Here is a 20,782-nt window from a genome sequence, read left to right as displayed (position 1 = left end):
GCTCAGGTCATGATCCTGGATTCCCTGGATCGAGTCCCACATCGGGCTCCCTGCTCGGCAGGGAGTCTGCTTCTCCCTCTGACCCTCCCAACCCTCCCCCCTCTCATGTGCTCTCTCTCTCAAATAAATAAATAAAATCTTTAAAAAAAAAAAAAAAAGAATGATGGAATCCAAAGATACAGAAAACATGTAATATTTGTAATCATTGGATTCGATTATAAACAAATAGATTATGTTAACACAATAGGTGAGAATTACCTATTACATATTTTTGAGAGGCCTGAATAATAAAGATTTAGAAAACAAGTGATATAAAACCAAAACATTTACATAGTATTTGAGGATTATTTTTTGAACGAACTTTCACAGTGTTGTCACTTAAGGATCATTCAGTTCTTTTTAGTATTTTTTAAATCTCCCTGTTCAATTATCTTACTTTGAAATACATCTCGCCATTAATTTTATATTGATTTATAATTTTTGTAGGGCCAGGGAAATGCCATTTGTTGGGCTGCTTTAGACAAAAATGGAGAAGAAGTGGTAACTTCTAAGGGTGAGTACAAACTCTGTATTCACTATGTTATATTTTTGACAAGATGATTATTGTATCATTCCTTAGTAAGTACTAATTAATAATATTGGATGGAACAGATTTCTATGTTAGTTTGTAGGCATCTGCTTTGCTATATATTTATCAAAACTCTAGGTGGAAAAACAGAATATTTATAATTTTCAGCCACTGTCTTTTGGCTTTTTTTCCAGATAATTTAGAAGATGAAACTGAAGATGATGACCTATTTGAAACTGAGTTTAGACAATATAAAAGAACATATTACATGACGAAGATGGGAGTTGATGTAGTGTCTGAGTACGTTTTTACCAATGCTTTTACTTTAAAATAGAAAAAATTAGATTTTGCAGTTCTTCAAAAAACAGCATAATTTTGATAGTTAAGGTAGTGGGCAAGGAAAATTTTTTGATTACATAAATTATTGTAGTGTCAGTCTTTCAACTGCTGTGGTTTTGGAGAAGGTGATAATTGACATGTGTTATATTCCTTTGGTAAAAAGTTAGCAGGTAGAAAATTGTTAGTTTTTTTTTCCTTCCATTTTCTGGATTCACATCAAACTCATCTCAAAGGCTACCTGGCTTTAAAAAAAAAAAAAAAAAAAGGCTACCTGGCTTAGCCCCAAGTTAATACCTAGCCCAAAAGTTCCTTAAGAACTTGACCTCTAGAATGGTAACTTTCACACTTTTAAACTGCAGCCCACAGTATGAACTACATATGTTTGTATTTTATTTAATTAACAAAATCTTAGAAAGTGCTTACCAAGTGTGCTTACCAAGTACCAAGTGCTATTCTAAGCAATTTTAAAATATTGACTGACTTAATTCTCACAACAGTTCTTTAAGATAAATAAATTACTATTTTACAATAGAAGAAATTAAGGAATGGAGAGGCTTTTTTTTTTTAGGTAGATTCTTTTTTTCTTTTTTTTAAGATTTTATTTTTAAGTAATCTCTACACCCAATGTGGGGCCCAAACTTACAACCCCAAGGTCAAGAGTCGCATGCTTTACCAACTGAGCCAACCAGGATTTGAGAGGCTTAAGTGACTTACCAAGGTGACATAGTCAGTGAGTGGCAGAGCCAGAATTTGAACATAGGCAGTCTGGCTCCAGAGTTAATACTCTCTTTCTCTCTCTCTCTTTTTTTTTCTTTTTTAAGTTCATTTTTTTAAGTAATTTCTACACCCAACATGGATATAGAACTCACAACCTCAAGATCAAGAATCACATGCTCTACTGTCAGCTTAGGTGCCCGCAGTTAATACTCTTTTTTTTTTTTAAGATTTCATCTATTTGTGAGGGAAAGAGAGAGTGAGCATGTACAAGAAGGGGGAGCAGCAGGCAGGAGGAGAGGCAGGTTCCCCGCTGAGCAAGGAGCCCAATGTGGGCCCAATCCCAGGACTCTGGGATCATGACCTGAGCCGAAGGCAGACGCTTAACCGACTGAGCCTCCAAGGCGTGCCCCCAGTTAATACTCTTAACCACTGGATGAGACTGCTTCTCTCTAAGTGAGATAAGAGTTTCATGAAATTCTATGTACCCTTTTACATACTTAGATATTATACTTAGATATTTTCTATACTGTTCTTATCTTTTTTTTTAATGTAATAAAACACTAAATATTAGATCTTTTCTAGAGCCTGCCCAGAGATAGACCCAAGCTTTTAGACATTGCTTTATATACTCTCAGACTGTCTTCTAGTCTAGTCTAGACATAGTATTTCCGGTCTATATTCATACTGACCTCTAGGAACTAGACGTACAGGAATTCTAGTACAATTCACCAGCTCATTTAAAGCTTTGTCAAGTACCACTAGCATGTAAGACTTCTGAGACTTGAGAAATCTCGTTGTGTCTCTGTCAAATGAATAAATAAAATCTTTAAAAAAACAAATAAAATAGTTATGCTTTTAATCTTTTATTCCTTAATCCTTATATTTCCTTGATTGCAGTTATATAGCACTGTAATACCTGCTTTTGGCAGTACATTCTTAATATGATAGCTAACAAATCTTGTGTTTTATTTCCCTTCCCTTTTATATATTAAAATATAGACTTATGAAAATATGATACCATTTGTTTGCCTAACAAATAAGCAAATCTTTTAAAATCGTTATGTTCAATGTTGGTCCAAAAGTGATGGTAGTATTCTTTCCTAATTACTGGTGGAAATATAAATTGGTAAAATTATTTTGGGAAGTATATATCCAAAAGTCTTTAAAATATTTATCCCTTTGACTCAGTAATTCTAAGTACTAATCTGTCTTAAAAATATAAACTGAAACACAGAAGATTCTTATACACAAGGATGTTTATTGCAGAGTTTTTTATAATAGCACAAAATTAGAAATGATCTACATGTCCTCATAATCATGTCCACTTCCCATGTATCATAGTCACTATCTTGCCATAACACTGTCCTCAGAATCTGTAGAACTGCTAAACTGGTACTTATAAAAAGTTCATAACAATTTGGAAAGATACTTATAGTATATTATTAAGCACAGATTTCAAAAGCAGGACACAAAATCATGTATACAGTATACTCTAATTAATATTAAACATAAAAAACCAACCAACCTGGGCATAGAAAAAAGACTGAAAAAAAAATACCAATATGTAATAGTGATTGCTGTAAGGTAATAAAAATGCTTTTCTTCATTGTCTAGATTTTCAATAATGAGAAAATATTTTTTAATGAAAAATTAATGTTTCATTTTCAAAAGTGTACCTCCCAGAAATATTGAGGTCTGGAATTTCTAAATGCCATCTCTACCTGAATTTTGCTAACAGCCACTAGCAGGTTTATGGCTACTTTTTGGCTTTAGCCCAAGTCTCGTGTGTGGGTGTGGGTGTGTGTATATGTATTTTACCTTAAATGTTTTTTACCTTAAATGATGGTCTTTGAGAAAGAAAGGATTAGAGGGAATATTGTTCAGTGAATATAGCATTTTTCAAAGTGTGTTCTAGCTGCTATAACCAGATTCTGTGATCTTCCTCATTTCCTCCTGTGATTTTTCTCAGGCATCCTCTCAGGTAAAGTTTCCCATCCCTGTCTCCTATCACACCCTGGCTATTTTGGACAGTGGTAATGCCACCTTATCAAAAGCTTCATTGGCCAAATCCTCAAACTTTAAACCACAGGCATAGTACATTGACTGAATAAATATGCACAGTAGGTTTAAGTATTATTCTGATGGGCGGTTTAGGGAAACTATAAGGCAAACCTTTAATCTGACAGGATGGAATTTGTTTTAAATAATATTTTGGAATTTTTCTGATTACAATTTTTAGCTTATTCATTGATTATATAAAACATATGTGAGGCAGAGTGTATCAGCAGTTCATGCTCTAAAGACAAATGGCCTGTCTTCAAAAATTAACATTATAATGAAAATATTCTTTTCTATTTTCAGCGACTTTCTGGCTGATCAAGCTGCATGTTATGTTCAGGCAATACAGTGGATTTTGCACTATTACTATCACGGAGTTCAGTCTTGGAGCTGGTGAGGAATACAAACAAAAATAAAGTTTTGATTTTTTTTTTTTTTAAATAATGGTTTGTTCTCCTATAATCTCATTTAGGGTTCTCTTTTCTCTTTATTTCTATTTATGGTGGCATTTTTAAAAAGATATATATAGCCAAGTTTAAATGAAATACAGGTAATCTTTTCTTATATGAAAATACTTTTTAAAGACCTTTGTGTAACAAAGATACTTCCAGCCCTAGCAGATGGCCAATAATGAAAGCGCTTTAAATCTAAGGATTTAAAATTCTCTATTATGATGAATCAACTGTGACAGAGTGTTGATAATTATTGGGTCTGAGTGATGGTTATATAGGGTTGTTCATTACATTCTTTGCTATATTATTGTATGTTTGAAAAAATTTTTCTATCAAGAGTGATTATTAAAGAAGGTGCCTGGGTGACTCAGTTGGTTAAGCGACTGCCTTCAGCTCAGGTCATGATCCTGGAGTCCCGGGATCGAGTCCCGCATCGGGCTCGCTGCTCAGTGGGGAGTCTGCTTCTCCCTCTGACCCTCCCCCCTCTCATGTGCTCTCTCAAATAAATAAATAAATAAAATCTTTAAAAAAAAAAAGAGTGATTATTAAAGAATGGGTTATTTGAATGTTAGACTGGGAAGGGTGAAGAAGAAAGGAGAAAGGAATTATTTGCTTTTCCTTGAAATAGTAATAATTTTCCATTTCTCTCATGTTTCCTATTCCAGCAAGTTCCATCTACTTTTCTAAACCATCCACCAGAATAGAAAAATAATAAACCAAAAAATGATACAGGAAAAAGGAGAGACTTTTAAATGATGAGATTGTTTTGTTTTGATAGCACCTTTGCTAGGTTTTGTTTTAAAGCACCATACAGGAAAACAAACCAGTACAAATTATGTATATTAATTGATTTCACTTAATTATAATCTTTTAAAAAAATTTTTGCAATAACTACCTAATTCTCAGGGCCTCTCTGAAGAGCATTCTAATGACAAAAATCCTTGATTTGGCATTTCTTAATAGGGTGAGTGTAAACTAATCTTATTATGTATCATGCATTAAGACCAGGCACTTGAAAAGCATGTTCTCATATAATCCTCACCACTATGAAGTAAGTATTGTTGTCTGACTTTTACAGATGAGGCTCAGTTACTTTAGAAAGCAATCTTTCTTTCTTTCTCTTTCTTTTTTTTTTTAGAGAGAGAGAAAATGGGATGGAGGAGCAGAGTGAGAGGGAGAAAGAATCTTAAGCAGGCTTCATGCCCAGCACAGAGCCCAACGGAGGGCTCAGTCTCAAAACCCTGAGATCATGACCTGAGCCAAAATCAAGAGTTGGGCGCTTAACCAACTGAGCTACCCAGCCACCCCAGAAAGTAATCTTTCTAAAGGCATACACCCAAGAATCAAGTCTAAGCCTATCTGATTCCAAAGTCTATCCATTCCCATTCTAAATGCTATCTGTCTCCTAAACTTTCTCATCTTTTTGAAATATGTCATAATTGTGGGGAAAAAATATTTATTTTTAGCATCCTTAGTCAAACATTAAAAACAGTGAAATTATTTAAAAATTGTATGTTTAAGGCTTTGTAAAAAATATTTATACCTGGGGGCGCCTGGGTGGCTCAGGTGGTTAAGTGTCTGCCTTCGGCTCAGGTCATGATCCCAGGGTCCCCGCATCAGGTTCCCTGCTCAGCAGAGAGCCTGCTTCTCCCTCTCCCTCTGCCTGCCTTTCTGCCTACTTGTGCTCTCTCTCTCTCTGTCAAATAAACAAATAAAATCTTTAAAAAAAAATAATATTTATACCTGTAGTTATAGACGGGAAGGCATTAAAAACAAAAATAGTGTGTATGATTGATAAATGGTTTAATCTTATATATACCAATTCAAAGATATAAAAGTTCTTAGAGCTGACTAGTAACAGCCACATGAGCTCAGACTCACTGTTCTCTCTGTGCTCTTGAGAGAGGCTCCAGCTCATGTGTGCTAACTGAAAGTCTTCTGACCACCTCAGTACATATTCTAAGAGTCTACTGATTGGAAGATTCACACTCAGTATCTTGGAAGCTAAAAGGACCATTATATTTTATTTAGGTAACATACATATATATACACACACATATATTTTATATAAATACACATATATTTGTGTTTATATCTATATCCTTCAATTACATGATACATCCCAATTTTGGAAATGTGAAATTATACCTTAAAAATTAAGGAAATACAGGGGCGCCTGGGTGGTCCAGTTGGTTAAGCGTCTGCCTTTGGCTCAGGTCATGATCCCAGGGTCCTGGGATCGAGATGCGCATTGGGCTCCTTGCTGGGTGGGGAGCCTGCTTCTCCCTCTCCCTCTGCCTGCCGCTCCCCCTGCTTGTGCTCTCTCTCTCTCTCTGTCAAATAAATAAATAAAAGCTTTAAAAAAAAATTAAGAAAATACAACATTTGTTGCCATCACATGACCTAAATATGCTAGTGCTGCTGATTTCTTAAATCAAGTGATAGTACTATGGGTAATCATTTTTTTTTCTTTAGAGTTATTGCTGTGTTGCTAAATAAGGAAAAGTATATATTTAATATTGACCTGTTTCATAAAGTTGCCAATTGTTTAAAACTCAGTTTTGTTTTATAGGTATTATCCCTACCATTATGCACCTTTCCTATCTGATATCCGTAACATCAGTACACTCAAAATCCATTTTGAACTAGGAAAACCTTTTAAGCCATTTGAACAGCTTCTTGCTGTTCTCCCAGCAGCTAGCAAAAATTTACTTCCTACATGCTACCAGGTGAGTTTTAAAATTAAATGTTTTTATGTCTGTTTTGATACTTAGGAGCTCCTCATACAAGCCTAGAAGATCTAGATGGTTCTGTGCCCATGCCATACTGGTTATTAAATATTTTTGTATTACCCTGAGAAATATGCTGTTTTACTTATTTAAAAAATGTTATACTATAGTCTTTTGTAGTTCTTTCCTAGAAGACATACTTAGGCTTTCTTCATCTATCTCTGTTGTAAAATGTCTAATGAAAACATGTCTTTTTATTGGACCTTTCATCTTTGCTATTAGTGGTGAAGAGATTCTTGGATTTTAGAATTTTTTTCTTTTTAAATTATCTTAGATAATTTAAACTTAGATCTTATATTACTTAACAAAATCAATTGATTAGGACACAAAAGTACAAAAGTAAACAAGGTTAAAAATGGAGGACTATTGGAAGCCTGTGAAATGAAGTCTGAGAACAGAATTTAAGTGGGCCTTATAGAGTGATAAGACAATAAAAGATAGAAATGGTAAAGTTGAAATTCAGAGTAAAGATGGTTTTGCTACATAACTAGGTCACTGGAATGGGAAAGTGATGAGTAGCAGTGAAATTAGAAGTCTCATAGCTGAAAATCAAAAATATAGCAAGTATATTGTAGCATTTCTAAGATGTAAAACTTTAGTTTTGCTTTTGCTTAGGAATTTTAAACTGTAACATGAGTAAATATTGTAAATATATTAACAAAAAGTTATATTGATATTAGTTCTTATATTTCTATTACTCTTTTATATTTCCATAGCACTTGATGACCAGTGAAGACTCACCAATTATAGAATATTATCCACCTGATTTTAAAACTGACCTAAATGGGAAACAACAGGAATGGGAAGCTGTGGTACTAATACCTTTTATTGATGAGGTCGGTACATGAAATAGTTACATATACGCATATATTCTTTCTTTCTTTCTTCCAAGTTTTTGTTTAAATTCCAGTTAGTTAAAGTATAGTGTAATATTATTTACAGGTGTAGAATTTGGTGATTCATCACTTATGATACTTGGTGCTCATCACAACACTTGCCCTCCTTAATCCTCATCACCTGTTTAACCCGACATCCTGCCCACCTCCTCTCTAGTAACCATCAGTTTGTTCTCTATGATTAAGAGTCTTTTTCTTGGTTTGCCTTTTCCCCCCTACATTCATTTGTTTCTTAAAGTCCTCATATGAGTGAAACCATATGGTATTTGTCTCTTTCTGATTTATTTCATTGTATATATACACCACATCTTCTTTATCCATTCATCAGTCAATGGACATTGGGCTCTTTCCATAGTTTGGCTATTGGTGGAAATGCTGCTGTAAACATCGTGCATTTATACCTTTGAATTAGTATTTTTATATCCTTTAGGTAAATACCTAAAGGTATTTACTACTGGATCGTAGGGTAGTTCTATTTTTAACTTTAAGGAACCTCCATATTGTTTTCCAGAGTGGCTGCAGCAGTTTGCATTCCCACCAACAGTGTAAAAGTGTTCCCCTTTCTTCACATCCTTTCCAACACCTGTTATTTCCTTTGTTGTTAATTTTAGCCATTCTGACTGGTGTGAGGTGATATCTCATTGTAGTTTTGATTTGTATTTCACTGATGATGAGTGATGTTGAACATCTTTTCATTTATACATATATATTCTTAGAGATTATTTCATGTAAGTTAATGAGCAATGGGTTTTAATCACCATTTATGTTTTATTAATGAGATTTAACTACTCTCTTCTTCATTATGTGCATCAAAACTTCTAGGTATGCTAAGAAAGCCAGAGTGGCTTTACTCACATTAGAAAAATAGACTTCAAGACAAGGAGTATTACCAGAGATCAAGAAGAATATTTCATATTGATTAAAAAATCGAGTAAGGGGGCACCTGGGTGGCTCAGTCGTTAAGCATCTGCCTTTGGCTCAGGTAGTGATCCCGGGGTCCTGGGATGGAGTCCCACATCAGGCTCCTTGCTCAGCGGGGAGTCTGGTTCTCCTTCTCCCTCTGCCCGTTTGTGTCCCTTCTCTTGCTGTGTCTCTCTCTGTCAAATAAATAAAATATTAAAAAAAAAAAATTGAGTCAGTTTGGGGCACCTGGCTGACTCAGTCAGTAGAGCATGTGACTCTTGATCTTGGGGTTATGAGTTCAAGCCCCATATTAGACAGAGATTACTTAAAAAAAAAAGTCAAGTCAGTTCATCAAGAAAATATAAAAATCCTGAATGTATATGTACCTTATAACAGAGCTTCAAATACATAAAGCAAAAGCTGTCAGAATTAAAAGGAGAAAAAATTAGAAGGGAAATTCAAAAATATTGTGATCTAAATGATAATAAATACACAACATAATCTGTGTGATGAAGCTAAAGCAGTGCTTAAAGGGATGCTTAAGTTTCTGGATGCTTAAGTTTCTAGATGCTTATACTGAACAAGAAAAAGTCTTACAATAAATTATCTAAGCTTCCTACCACAAGAAGCTAAAAATGCAAGAGAAATTAAACCCAAACTAAGCAGAATGAAGGAAATAATAAAGATAGGAATAGAAATCCATAAAAAATGAACAAACAATGGAGAAAAATCAATGGAACCAAAAGCTCTGAAAGTAAATTATACCTCAAAAAAAGTGTCCTCTCGGGGGGTGGGGGGAGGGGAAACTGACATGATTATGGAGTGGAGGAAACAAGTGTTTATTCACATCTTATTAATTTTTAAACAAGAACACTTGTTATATGTGAAGAGATACTTGCTAGCCACCAGACAGGATTAAGTTGTGACATAGTCATTATAGCCTGCATGTGTACAAACTTAGTTCCATGTAGATATTGTTGTTCATCCAGTTATCACATTAGTTCATTGTGATTGAATTTTAAGGTTGGACACCTCAATGAAATTTTAAATGTTTTCAGCAAAATTGCATTATGATATTACCACTGAAACAAAACTTGTAGCTGGCAGAATTACCATATTCTTTTCTATTTTTTGGAAGCAGAAGCTCAGAATTTACACAAGAAGTTATCTGAAAGTAGGTACGTAAGATGTAAAAAGAAAAATTCCTGTTACAGGATAGTCAGTGAAAGTATATGCTGGTGGAAATTACTAAATAGGAATAGATGATAAAATTTTCAGAACTGAGAAATTGATAGGACCTATTTGTGCCTCGTGAAAAATTATTACACAAACTCTGGTGCTAGAAACAGTTTACCTGCAGACTTGAGCTGTTTGCCATGTGTACTCTCACCCTTGCCTTCACCCTCACTCTTGCTCTCTAGTGGAGTTGGTTGTCTGAGGTGATCTCATTGATATGATTGGTGGTTGGTGTTAGTTGTGAGCTGAGCCCTCTATGTGATCCCTCACCCTCCAGGAGACTAACTCAGGTTTATTCTCACAGTGATCTTGGGTTCCAGGAAGGTGAGGACAGAAGCTACAGGGCCTCTTGAGCTTTGGAGTTTGCATAGTATCACTTTCACTACATTCTTTTGAATAAAGCAAGTTATAAGACCAACTTGGATTTAAGAAATAGGGAAATAGATCACTTTCTTAACATTTAAAGGAGCTTGCATACGAAGATAGGAGGAATTATTACGGCCATCTTTGCAAACCATCTACTACAGTCTGTCCCCTTTGGCTAAAATTTGCATCCCATTCAAATTGAAGACACACTGACTTCTCCCAAAAATTTCATCTCATTATACATCAGGCTCAAAGCCTAGAATTTCATCTTTAAATCAAGTCTAGATGTGGATTAAACTCCTCAAATGCAGCTCCCCAGGGACAGCTCTCCTGACTCAGAGACCTGTGAATTAAAAAAAAAACAAAAACAAAAAAAACACATCTACACTCCCCAACATACCCAAATTTGTATTGAAGAGACAATGACAGGATTACCGCAGTAAGTAGCTCCTATCAAAAAAGGGCAGGAAGAGGATGCACATAACAATCACTGATCTGTAACAATTTTGAAATCCCAACTAAGTAACATGCAGCGAGTCCCTATATCCAGGGGCACAAATTGTTCCTTGATTAGAGCCTAATTAGAGCTAAATCTGTTCTCTGGGAATGTCTCTGCAGTCTCTCTTCTCCTAGACTTTTGGCCCCCTCCTCTGGTTTCTTGATGGCTACCCTCTAAGATGTTGGGTAGAGAAGAAAACAGGATTGGTTAGAAGGACAGGCTGGGCTACAGTGCTTTCTCAACAAAGGCCTTAGCTGACCCCAGAAGTCACTCTAAGAGCTGGAATGGCCCATTAAAGTTCTACTAAGTTGCTACAAAGGGCCTGAGACCTTATTCCCTTCATCTGTCAGTCTTGGATGCAGACTTCATTTCAGAAGGGTGCATGACCTTATGTGAGATAACTTTTCATCTAAGGATATTTCCAAGAGATAGCTGAGGGAGGGTTGCAAGCCAGTAGCACTTTCAGCATCTGGGCAAACAAGTCCTTCAGTACTAATGGGGGTCAGCACATTACAACATCATTCTACCTTAATGTTATGCTGTCCATCCCTAAAGATGCTAAAGTGTTCAAGATTATAAGATTATAAAGATTCATACATTCACAGAGCCAAGTAACCTAGAAAATTTTATGTATATGTGTGTATATGTGTATATATATATATATATATTAAAGATTTTATTTATTCAACAGAGAGATAGTGAGAGCAGGAATATAACCAGGGGGAGTGGGAGAGAGGGAGAAGCTGGCTTCCCGGCGAGCAGGGAGCCCGATGTGGAGCTCGATCCCAGGACCCTGGGATCATGACCTGAGCCGAAGGCAGACGCTTAACGACTGAGCCACCCAGGCGCCCCTATATTTTTAAGATTTATTTATTGGAGGGGCGGGGCAGAGGGAGAGAGAGAATTTCAAGCAAACTCCCCATTGAGTGCAGAGCCCGAAACAGGACTCACTCCCACAACCTTGAAATCACGACCTAAGCCAAAATCATGACGTGAGCCGGAATCAAGTGTTGGATGCTTAACCGACTGAGCCACCCAGGGGCCCCAGTATATATATATACATATATTTTTGACAATTTTTTATATTTTGAATATGAAGAAGGATTAGACTCAAATTTTGAATGTGACATTAGAGAAGAAAATAGGATGTAAGTAAATACCATTGTCAGTAAACAGTAATTATGGAAATTCAGTTTGTTATATTTCCTGAAAATTTGTTATTAATTTTATTGTATTAATATTTACAATATCAGTGGTATCTTAGAATCAAGACATTATGGTATAGTATTATCTGTTTTATTCTATAATCTTCTCTAGATTTTGCTACTTCTTTCCTCTTTATACTACTTTTTCTGTAAATGTTTTAAAAAATGGCATAGATAATTATTGGACTAAAAGTCTAGGAGGCCGCTCTGGAAAATAGTTCAGCAGTTTCTTATAAAGTTAAACATAGATTTACTATTCAACCCAGCAGTCACACTCCTGGATATTTATCCTAGAGAAATGAAAATTATGTCCACACAAGAAAACCTATACATGAATGTTCAGAGCAGTATATTTGTAATAACCCCAAACTGGAAAAAATTCAAATTCCCTTTAATGAGTGAGTAGATAAACAAATTGTAGTATATCCATATCATGGAATATTACTCAGCAATATAAAGAACTATTGATATAAACAACTTGGATGAAAACAATTCAGTTAAGTGAAAAAAGTCAGTGAGTAAAAATGTCAGTCTCAGAGGGTTATATATTATATTGTTTCATTTATATAATATTCTTGAAATGACAGAATTACTGTGATACAAAACATGGAGTGGTTGCTAGGGGTTAAAGTTGAGGATAGGGTGTGATTATAAAGGGATAACAAGGAATTTCTTTATGATGATATAACAGTTCTGTAGGGGCGCCTGGGTGGCTCAGTCGTTAAGCGTCTGCCTTCGGCTCAGGTCATGATCACAGGGTCCTGGGATCGAGCCCCGCATCAGGCTCCCTGCTCCGCGGGAAGCCTGCTTCTCCCTCTCCCACTCCCCCTGCTTGTGTTCCCTCTCTCGCTGTGTCTCTCTCTGTCAAATAAATAAATAAAATCTTTAAAAAAAAAAAAATAACAGTTCTGTATTCCAGTTTTAGTGGTGGTTAATATGAATCTATACATTTGATAAAAATTTCATAGCAGTGTATAGACAAAAAATCACATACAAAAAACCACATTTCACTGGTCAGCTAAGTTAACACTATTAACTATAAGTCTATAGTTAATAGTGTTGTACTCATGTCAGTATCCTGGTTTTGGTAATGTACTGATGCTATGTGTAGGATGTTATCATTGGGGAAAGCTGGGTGAAAGGTACATGAGAACACTCTGTACTAATTTTGCAACGTGTGAATCTTCATGTTTTTTGTCACTGTGCATAATGCTATAATAAACTACCTGTGTATTCATGTATTCTTTTTGTTTATGCAGTCTTAGGTATTGGAGATTTTGTGTTGTTTTTTTTTTTTTTTAAAGATTTTATTTATTTATTTGAGACAGAGAGAATGAGAGACAGAGAGCATGAGAGGGAGGAGGGTCAGAGGGAGAAGCAGACTCCTTGCCGAGCAGGGAGCCCGATGCAGGACTCGATCCCGGGACTCCAGGATCATGACCTGAGCCGAAGGCAGTCGCTTAACCAACTGAGCCACCCAGGCGCCTGGTTTTTTCCACTCTTATAAGAGTTTATCACTCCAAATTACTGATACTCTCTCCTAGATTTTCTTTCTAATACTTCCATTGTCTTATTACTCTGATACATGTTTTTGTATATGGTATGAAGTTGGGAAGTGTATGTGCTTCTTTTTCCAGCTGGTTGGGTGGTTATAGTAACACCATTATTTAAATATTTGAAATACTATGTTTGACATAGATATAAATTTGTTTTGACCTCTCTTCCTCTGGTCTATGGGTTTCTTGTGTCAATATTAAAATGTTTTTATTACAGTAGCTTTATTAAAAGTGGTAGGATCTAGTAAGACAGGTTCCCAGTTTTTGCAGTTCACACATTCTTCCATATGAACACCAACAATTTTGTCCTTAAAAAAAATTTTTTTAACAATTTTGATTCTGACTGGAATTAAATGTAATTAAATTAAATTAAAATATATGTAATTAAATTAATTAAATGTATGAGATAATTTGGGGAGGTAAACATTTTCTATACCATGGCAGAATTTGTAAAGTAAGAGATTAATGCTTTATGAGTTATGATAAACTATAATAATTATGGTAAGTTCACATTTAAAATTTGATTCTCTGCTGTTCTTTTTTTTTTTTTTTTAAGATTTTATTTATTTGAGAGAGAGTGAGCAAGAGAGCACAAGCTGGGGGGAGAGGCAGAGGGAGAAGCAGACTCTCCACTGAGCAGGTAGCCCAATGCAGGGCTCGACCCCAGGACCCTAGGATCATGACTTGAGCCAAAAGCAGACGCTTGATCGACTGAGCTACCCAGGCGCCCCGATTCTCTGCTGTTCTTATTCACACTTAGTGCCTATTGTTGGAATAATAGGTTCAGAATAATTTGTAGTGGCAAGCAATATTCTAGGGTTCTTTGAAACAGTTTTTCATGTAATAAAATGGAAAAGAATTCCATTAGTTAAGATTTCTGTTTTTCAAGAACACAAATAATGATTCTGTGTACTGAGGGAAAAGATCTATTCTGGATGTTGAGCTTACAGAAATTTTATACTTTTAACCCTTCTCTTCAATCTTTAAATTTAGAAGCGATTGTTGGAAGCCATGGAAACATGTAACCACTCCCTCAAAAAGGAAGAAAGGAAAAGAAACCAACATAGTGAGTGCCTAATGTGCTGGTATGATAGAGACACAGAGTTCAGCTACCCCTCACCATGGCCAGAAAAGTTCCCTGCCATAGAACGTTGTTGCACAAGGTAATGTTATTTGGTAATTTTTCAACAATAGCAAGGAGCTCCCCTTGGGGGGGAAGAGAGAGGAGGGGGAAGCTTTGAGTATCTACTTGGAGAATTAATAAATAATTTTTGATAGTTACAGTCAGTTGATAATGAGTTACATCCAACTTGCCAAAGACCATAGCATCTCCCTCTCACAACTGTAGTTCTCTGCTTTGGTCAGATTCTTCTTCTCTCTCTCTCTTTTCTGTTAAAGTTGGGTTTTTTGTTTGTTTGTTTTTTTAATTTTTCCTCCCTAGTGTATATCTGTATCTTCCCCACCTCAAGAGGATATATGAATTTTTGTTTCCATTGTCAGTGTCTGCTCCTAGCATTATTTGATGTGCTATGACTTTGCCTCTTACATTCCCAACCACCCAACCAGAAAGAAGAAAAAAAGAAATAAAAGAGGTCCTATAATTTCTTGCCTCAAACCCATTTCTACTTTCTCTTCCTCATTAAAATGTCCTTTTTTTTTCTTTTCTCTCATTTTCGCTGCATATGACCCAGATGGCACCTAAAGTGAACATCTCCCAGTTATGCTTTTCCTTTTTGTTAAAGCAAAGAGAAGGATGGAATAGACATTATAAAATGTTGATTTTCCATCTGGGTTATAGAACATGGGAGATATGGAGATTTGTAACATGCTTTATATGTTCTTTTACTTCTAAATTAAATATATATATATGTATAGTTTTATTCTAAGTTAATGGGGAAAACTTCCATTCAGTAACCCATAGGCGTAGTTGCATCTAGCCAATTATAATAACAGAGAATCTGGGTTGCCCTGCTGTATATTTTCTTTGTCTTAAAAGACAAATTGTCATTCCCTTGCTTAAAAGCAAGGATGACTCTTGCAAAATATTCAAGGGAATACTGAAAAACTGTGATTGCTTGCAGTGTGTGAATTTTGAATTAAATGCTTTGATTTATTTTCTAGGTATAAAATAATATCATTAGATGCTTGGCGTGTAGACATAAGCAAGAACAAAATAACCAGGGTTGACCAGAAGGCACTGTATTTCTGTGGATTTCCTACCCTGAAACACATCAAACACAAAGTCAGTGGCTGTTTAGTTCAGAATTTTTTTACCTTATTGAATGTAACGTGATTATGGAGAAAGAATTAAAATTAAATTCTCTGAATTCTTTTAAAGTTTTTTTTGAAGAAAAGTGGGGTTCAAGTATTCCAGCAAAGCAGTCGTGGAGAAAACATGATGTTAGAAATCTTAGTGAATGCAGAATCAGTTGAACTTGTAAGTATTTTCTTTGTTATATATTTATTAAGTGTTTATTATACATAAAACTATACATAAAACTGTTCTTATTATACATAAAACTGTTCTAGTTGCAATTTACCAAAGAGATATAACATGTAGTAATTCCAAAAGTTCATAGTAAATAAGGAAAAAGGAAAGAAATATTTACACAAATTTTAAAGGAAATGTATAATTGTGATGTAATGAGCAAAAAGTACTCCATGAATTTTGGAAAGGAGATAAGCTGTGTGAGCTGAAGATTAAGTACAGGCTTGTAAATGAGACTAGGCTTGAGCTGGGTGCTAAGAAAAAGATTATCACAGGGAGGAGAAAAGTAGGGAAAGGGTATTCTAGTTGAAAGGAATAACCTGAGCTGGAAATAAATGTGTGATACATTATCATCTTATTCTTTTTAACCTTTTTGTATGTCTGAAATTTTTCTTAATACTCTTTCTTTTTTTAGAATAAATGTGATGTATTTGAGGAGAAAGAATAGATAAACCTGACTGAAGCAGAGGACTTGTGTTGGGAAGTAGTAGAAGATAAGGTTGAAAAAACAGATTGAGGCCAGATTATGGAGGACCTTGAATACCAGGCTAAGGAGTTTGGACTTTTTTTTTTTCATAACTGTTATCTTGAAATCGTACTTTCATAAGGATTAATTTGGTGGCAATATAATAGACTAAATTGCACAAAAGAGAAATGGAAGAAAATGGAAAAGCCTGCAAGTTCAGAGGTTGTGGTTATAGAAGTGTTAGGTGATAAGGACAAAAACTGGAAGTAGTGATAGATCTGGATGAATAAGACTAATAAAATCGACAAGTTTCATCATTTGTTCAAACATAGAGGATGAAAAGAGGAAGAAAATACTAAATATGACTGAGATATCAAGCCTGGTTAACCAGAAAATAATTGCTGTTTATTGGAATAAGGAAGTTAAAGTGGGAAAGTCTCTGGCTTGAGGGGATTAATGATAAATAATGATGGAATTTTAAGGCAATGCTAGGATGCTTAACTGGTGCTGCCCTGCCAGCCTTTCTCAACAAACAGTTCCACAAGAGATTTAAACCCTAATGCCCTAAGTCATCCATTTGAATGTAGTAGATTAATTTATATTCTGTACATTTAGAGTGGGACTAGTTGTGTACCATCCTTTGGAGAATTGAGAAAATAGTCAAGTTATTTTTTGTGTTCTGTGGTTCAGATGAAAAACCTCAGTGGAGATAGGCTGCTTATACGCAGTTAATACCTGGAGCTAGAGCTTGGAGGGAAGTAGGGATATATGAGTCATTAGCAAGGGGTGATGGCTGAGGCCTTGGGGCTTATTTTCCTGAAGAAAATTGACTCTGAGAGTTCAAATCTCAGCACGAAGAAATACCCATAGTGGAAAAGGAACCAGTGAAAAAGACAATAGTGTTCAGAGAGGTGAGAGAGAATGATTTCTAAGTTAGGTAATATCACAGAAGCATGAAGTAGATACTACATACAGTGCAAGAATAAAAACTAAAACAAGGTCTGTGAATTTGTCCTTCAGGCATCATTATTGGCCTTTGAGGATTTCATTCCTAACTCCTAAGAACTAGTTGGTGGGTCTAGGTAGATGGAAAGTAGAAGTAGCAGGAATTAGGCCCTTGGTTAGGAAGATTATCATTGAAAAGAAGTCTAGAAACATAACTGTAGGTAGAGAAGAGACAGTTTAACAAGCTAAATCCATACAAAAGGAGAGAGGTAGAGCTAATGGAGGAAGGAGGTCTTAAAGACACTAGAGGGAAGGAATCTTAATGATAACAAGACCCCATGTGAGGTATTAAGGGATCTCGTTTTAGGCTTAATCTGAGGATTAATTTGAGAAATGACTTTTCCTTCAAAAACTAAAGGGAAGAGTGGGAGAATGAAAGAAGAAATAGATGTATAGAAGGGAAAAAGATAATTATGGGATCCTAGCTCTAATGTTGAAACTTGTTTTATTTATCAGAATAGTCATTCTTTTGTTTTATATGTTCACATTAAGAGATGTCTAAATATAACTAAGTTACTGCAAAAAGTCTAAAAATAGTCATCTGTAATTGTTAAAGAAATATTTGCTAATAATGATTAAGCATAATAAACAGAAAAGAATTGAATGAGAATTTGTATTTAAATTTCAGTTGCTACCACAAAGTTGTTGTTGTTTAACCAATAATAATGATAATGTTTCCTTTTAAAACCAGAATTTTTACCTAAGGTATTATTTCATACAGAATATTTATACAGCATTTTATAGTTTATAAAAGCTTTTGTGTATATTATTTTATCACCAAATAAACATTGTGAGGTAGATGTTATTTCTTATTCTCATATAAGAAAACTGTGCCTCAGTGGGGTTTAAATGATTTGCCTACGACTCAATAGCTGGAAAGACATAGAACCCAAATTTGGACCCATGATTCCTAATTTTAAATCTAAGGGTTCTTACTTCATTATGCCAACTACAAACTGAAATGAAGTCAGATTTCTTAGATTCTGTTATCTGATTATGTGATATGAAACAATGAATAATAGCCCTTTTCTAGACATTTCTGCTATTCTTGTCACCTTTCTCAGTCTCCATGAGAAAAATAATCATGAGAATGATAGGATTGTGGAATTTTACAACTGGGTAGAATTTGTAAAGCATCTATTCCAACTCATTAATTTTACAAATTAAGAAACTTAAATGGAGTTAGCAGCAGAACTAAGAACCTAGGTTTCTTGCTAAACATTATTTCTAGTAATGTTGGCTATTATTATGGACAGTAATACATTACAGGTCAGTGCTCTTCAGTATAATTTCACTGAAACCTATTTTCTCACCAAGTAATTTCATTCAGGATTAAAGTCAGTGGGCCACCCTTTACTAATAAGTGCCATTGCTGTTGAGAAGAGGAGGAGGCAAGCTTCCTGGTGTCATAATGTTTATACTGCAGAATAGTACTTTCAGTAGGTCATAGTTCCTGTCTCATAAGAAGGGATTGGCAGAGGGGAAGGTAAACTTGGTCAGCTTTAACAGATTCATACTAAAATAAAGGGTTAAAGAAAGACATTTCTGCCAAGAAGACATCCAAATGGCCAACAGACACATGAAAAAGTGCTCAACGTTGCTCGGCATCAAGGAAATCCAAATCAAAACCTCAATGAGATACCACCTCACACCAGTCAGAATGGCTAAAATTAACAAGTCAGGAAATGACAAGATATTGGCGAGGATGCGGAGAAAGGGGAACCCTCCTACACTGTTGGTGGGAAGGCAAGTTGGTGCAGCCACTCTGGAAAACAGTATGGAAGTTGCTCAAAAAGTTGAAAATAGAGCTACCCTATGACCCAGCAATTGCACTACTGGGTATTTACCCCAAAGATACAAATGTAGTGATCCGAAGGGGCATGTACACCCCAATGTTTATAGCAGCAGTGTCCACAATAGCCAAACTATGGAAGGAGCCTAGATGTCCATCAACAGATGAATGGATAAAGAAGATGAGGTATATATATACAATGGAATATTATGCAGCCATCAAAAAAATGAAATCTTGCCATTTGCAACGACGTGGATGGAACTAGAGGGTATTATGCTAAGCAAAATAAGTCAGTCAGAGAGAGACAAGTATCCTATGATCTCACTGATAGGAGGAATTCTTAATCTCAGGAAGCAAACTGAGGGTTGCTGGTGTGGTGGGGGGTGGGAGGGATGGGGTGGCTGGGTGATGGACACTGGGGAGGGTATGTGCTATGGTGAGCACTCTGAATTGTATAAAACTGATGAATCACAGACCTGTACCCTGAAACAAATAATACATTATATGTTAATAAAAAAATAAGGGAAAGGAAAAAAAAAACTCTAAACAGAAATCCTGGGAAACGTACTAGAAAGAAATAGAGTAGTTAGCAATAAAGGTACAACTTAGACAAGACAAATTAAGAAAACTAACTGAATTCAAGTGGGTGGAATAATTAGTTGGAGAGTAAAGTTGAGAAGAGCAGGAACTGTAGGGAATAAATGGCTTGAGTGAGCAAATGGTATTTTATATCTGTTTTAATGATTAAGGTGAGGTTTTTACTGATTTTAAAGACCTTTATAAACACAGCCAGCTTTTAATTATTTAATTTTGCCTTTGTAAACTTCTCCCTTGGACCTGAAACATGAGTGAACTTTTCTGCTTTTACTTTAAGAGTGTAGAAAATATAGCTTCATCAGTGCTTGGAAAGTCTGTCTTTGTTAATTGGCCTCATCTTGAAGAAGCTAGAGTTGTTGGTATATCAGATGGAGAAACTAAGTAAGTAAGAGTTGATGTATATTTTTTAAATTCATATTTGTTTTGCTTACTTGATGGCTTTTAATGATACTTTTAAAAACTGATATAATTACTGTAAAAATATTTACACTCTATAGTGAAAACAAAAGTCTTCTAATCATATCACTCGATGTTCAACCATAGTACATCGCTGAAATATTTTAGATGCATTTATCTTTTCCCTTTTGCTTTCTTTTCCTTTTAATAATGTGAAAGTTCTATATCCTAATCTTTTGCTAGCAGTTATTATTATTTAGCAAATATATTTCTCTAACAAGAATGAATAGCATATATAACCTGACCTTTACCATGCCCCTCCCAGATTTCATTTATTTTTTTAAATTTTTTATTGTTATGTTAATCACCATACATTACATCATTAGTTTTTGATATAGTGTTCATGATTCATTGTTTGTGCATAACACCCAGTGCTCCATGCAGAACATGCCCT

General features: G+C 35.2%; 1 protein-coding gene across 1 annotated transcript in view; it reads left to right on the top strand.

The window, feature by feature from the left end:
- Positions 1-20,782, top strand: part of XRN1 (5'-3' exoribonuclease 1) — a 104,290-nt gene that overhangs the window by 23,015 nt on the left and 60,493 nt on the right. Inside the window, exons 11-19 of the mRNA XM_081804908.1 lie at positions 487-553; positions 763-868; positions 3,986-4,075; positions 6,707-6,863; positions 7,640-7,759; positions 14,578-14,747; positions 15,706-15,826; positions 15,923-16,021; positions 20,210-20,313. Coding sequence (XP_081661034.1) covers positions 487-553; positions 763-868; positions 3,986-4,075; positions 6,707-6,863; positions 7,640-7,759; positions 14,578-14,747; positions 15,706-15,826; positions 15,923-16,021; positions 20,210-20,313 — 1,034 coding nt within the window. The remainder of the gene's footprint in view (positions 1-486; positions 554-762; positions 869-3,985; positions 4,076-6,706; positions 6,864-7,639; positions 7,760-14,577; positions 14,748-15,705; positions 15,827-15,922; positions 16,022-20,209; positions 20,314-20,782) is intronic.

Source organism: Leptonychotes weddellii, chromosome 1 (genome assembly GCF_054177405.1).
Source record: "Leptonychotes weddellii isolate Sample4059 chromosome 1, ASM5417740v2, whole genome shotgun sequence".
Lineage (NCBI taxonomy): Eukaryota > Metazoa > Chordata > Mammalia > Carnivora > Phocidae > Leptonychotes > Leptonychotes weddellii.
The sequence above is the reverse complement of the archived record's forward strand: the minus strand, read 5'-3'. Positions and strand labels throughout refer to the sequence as shown.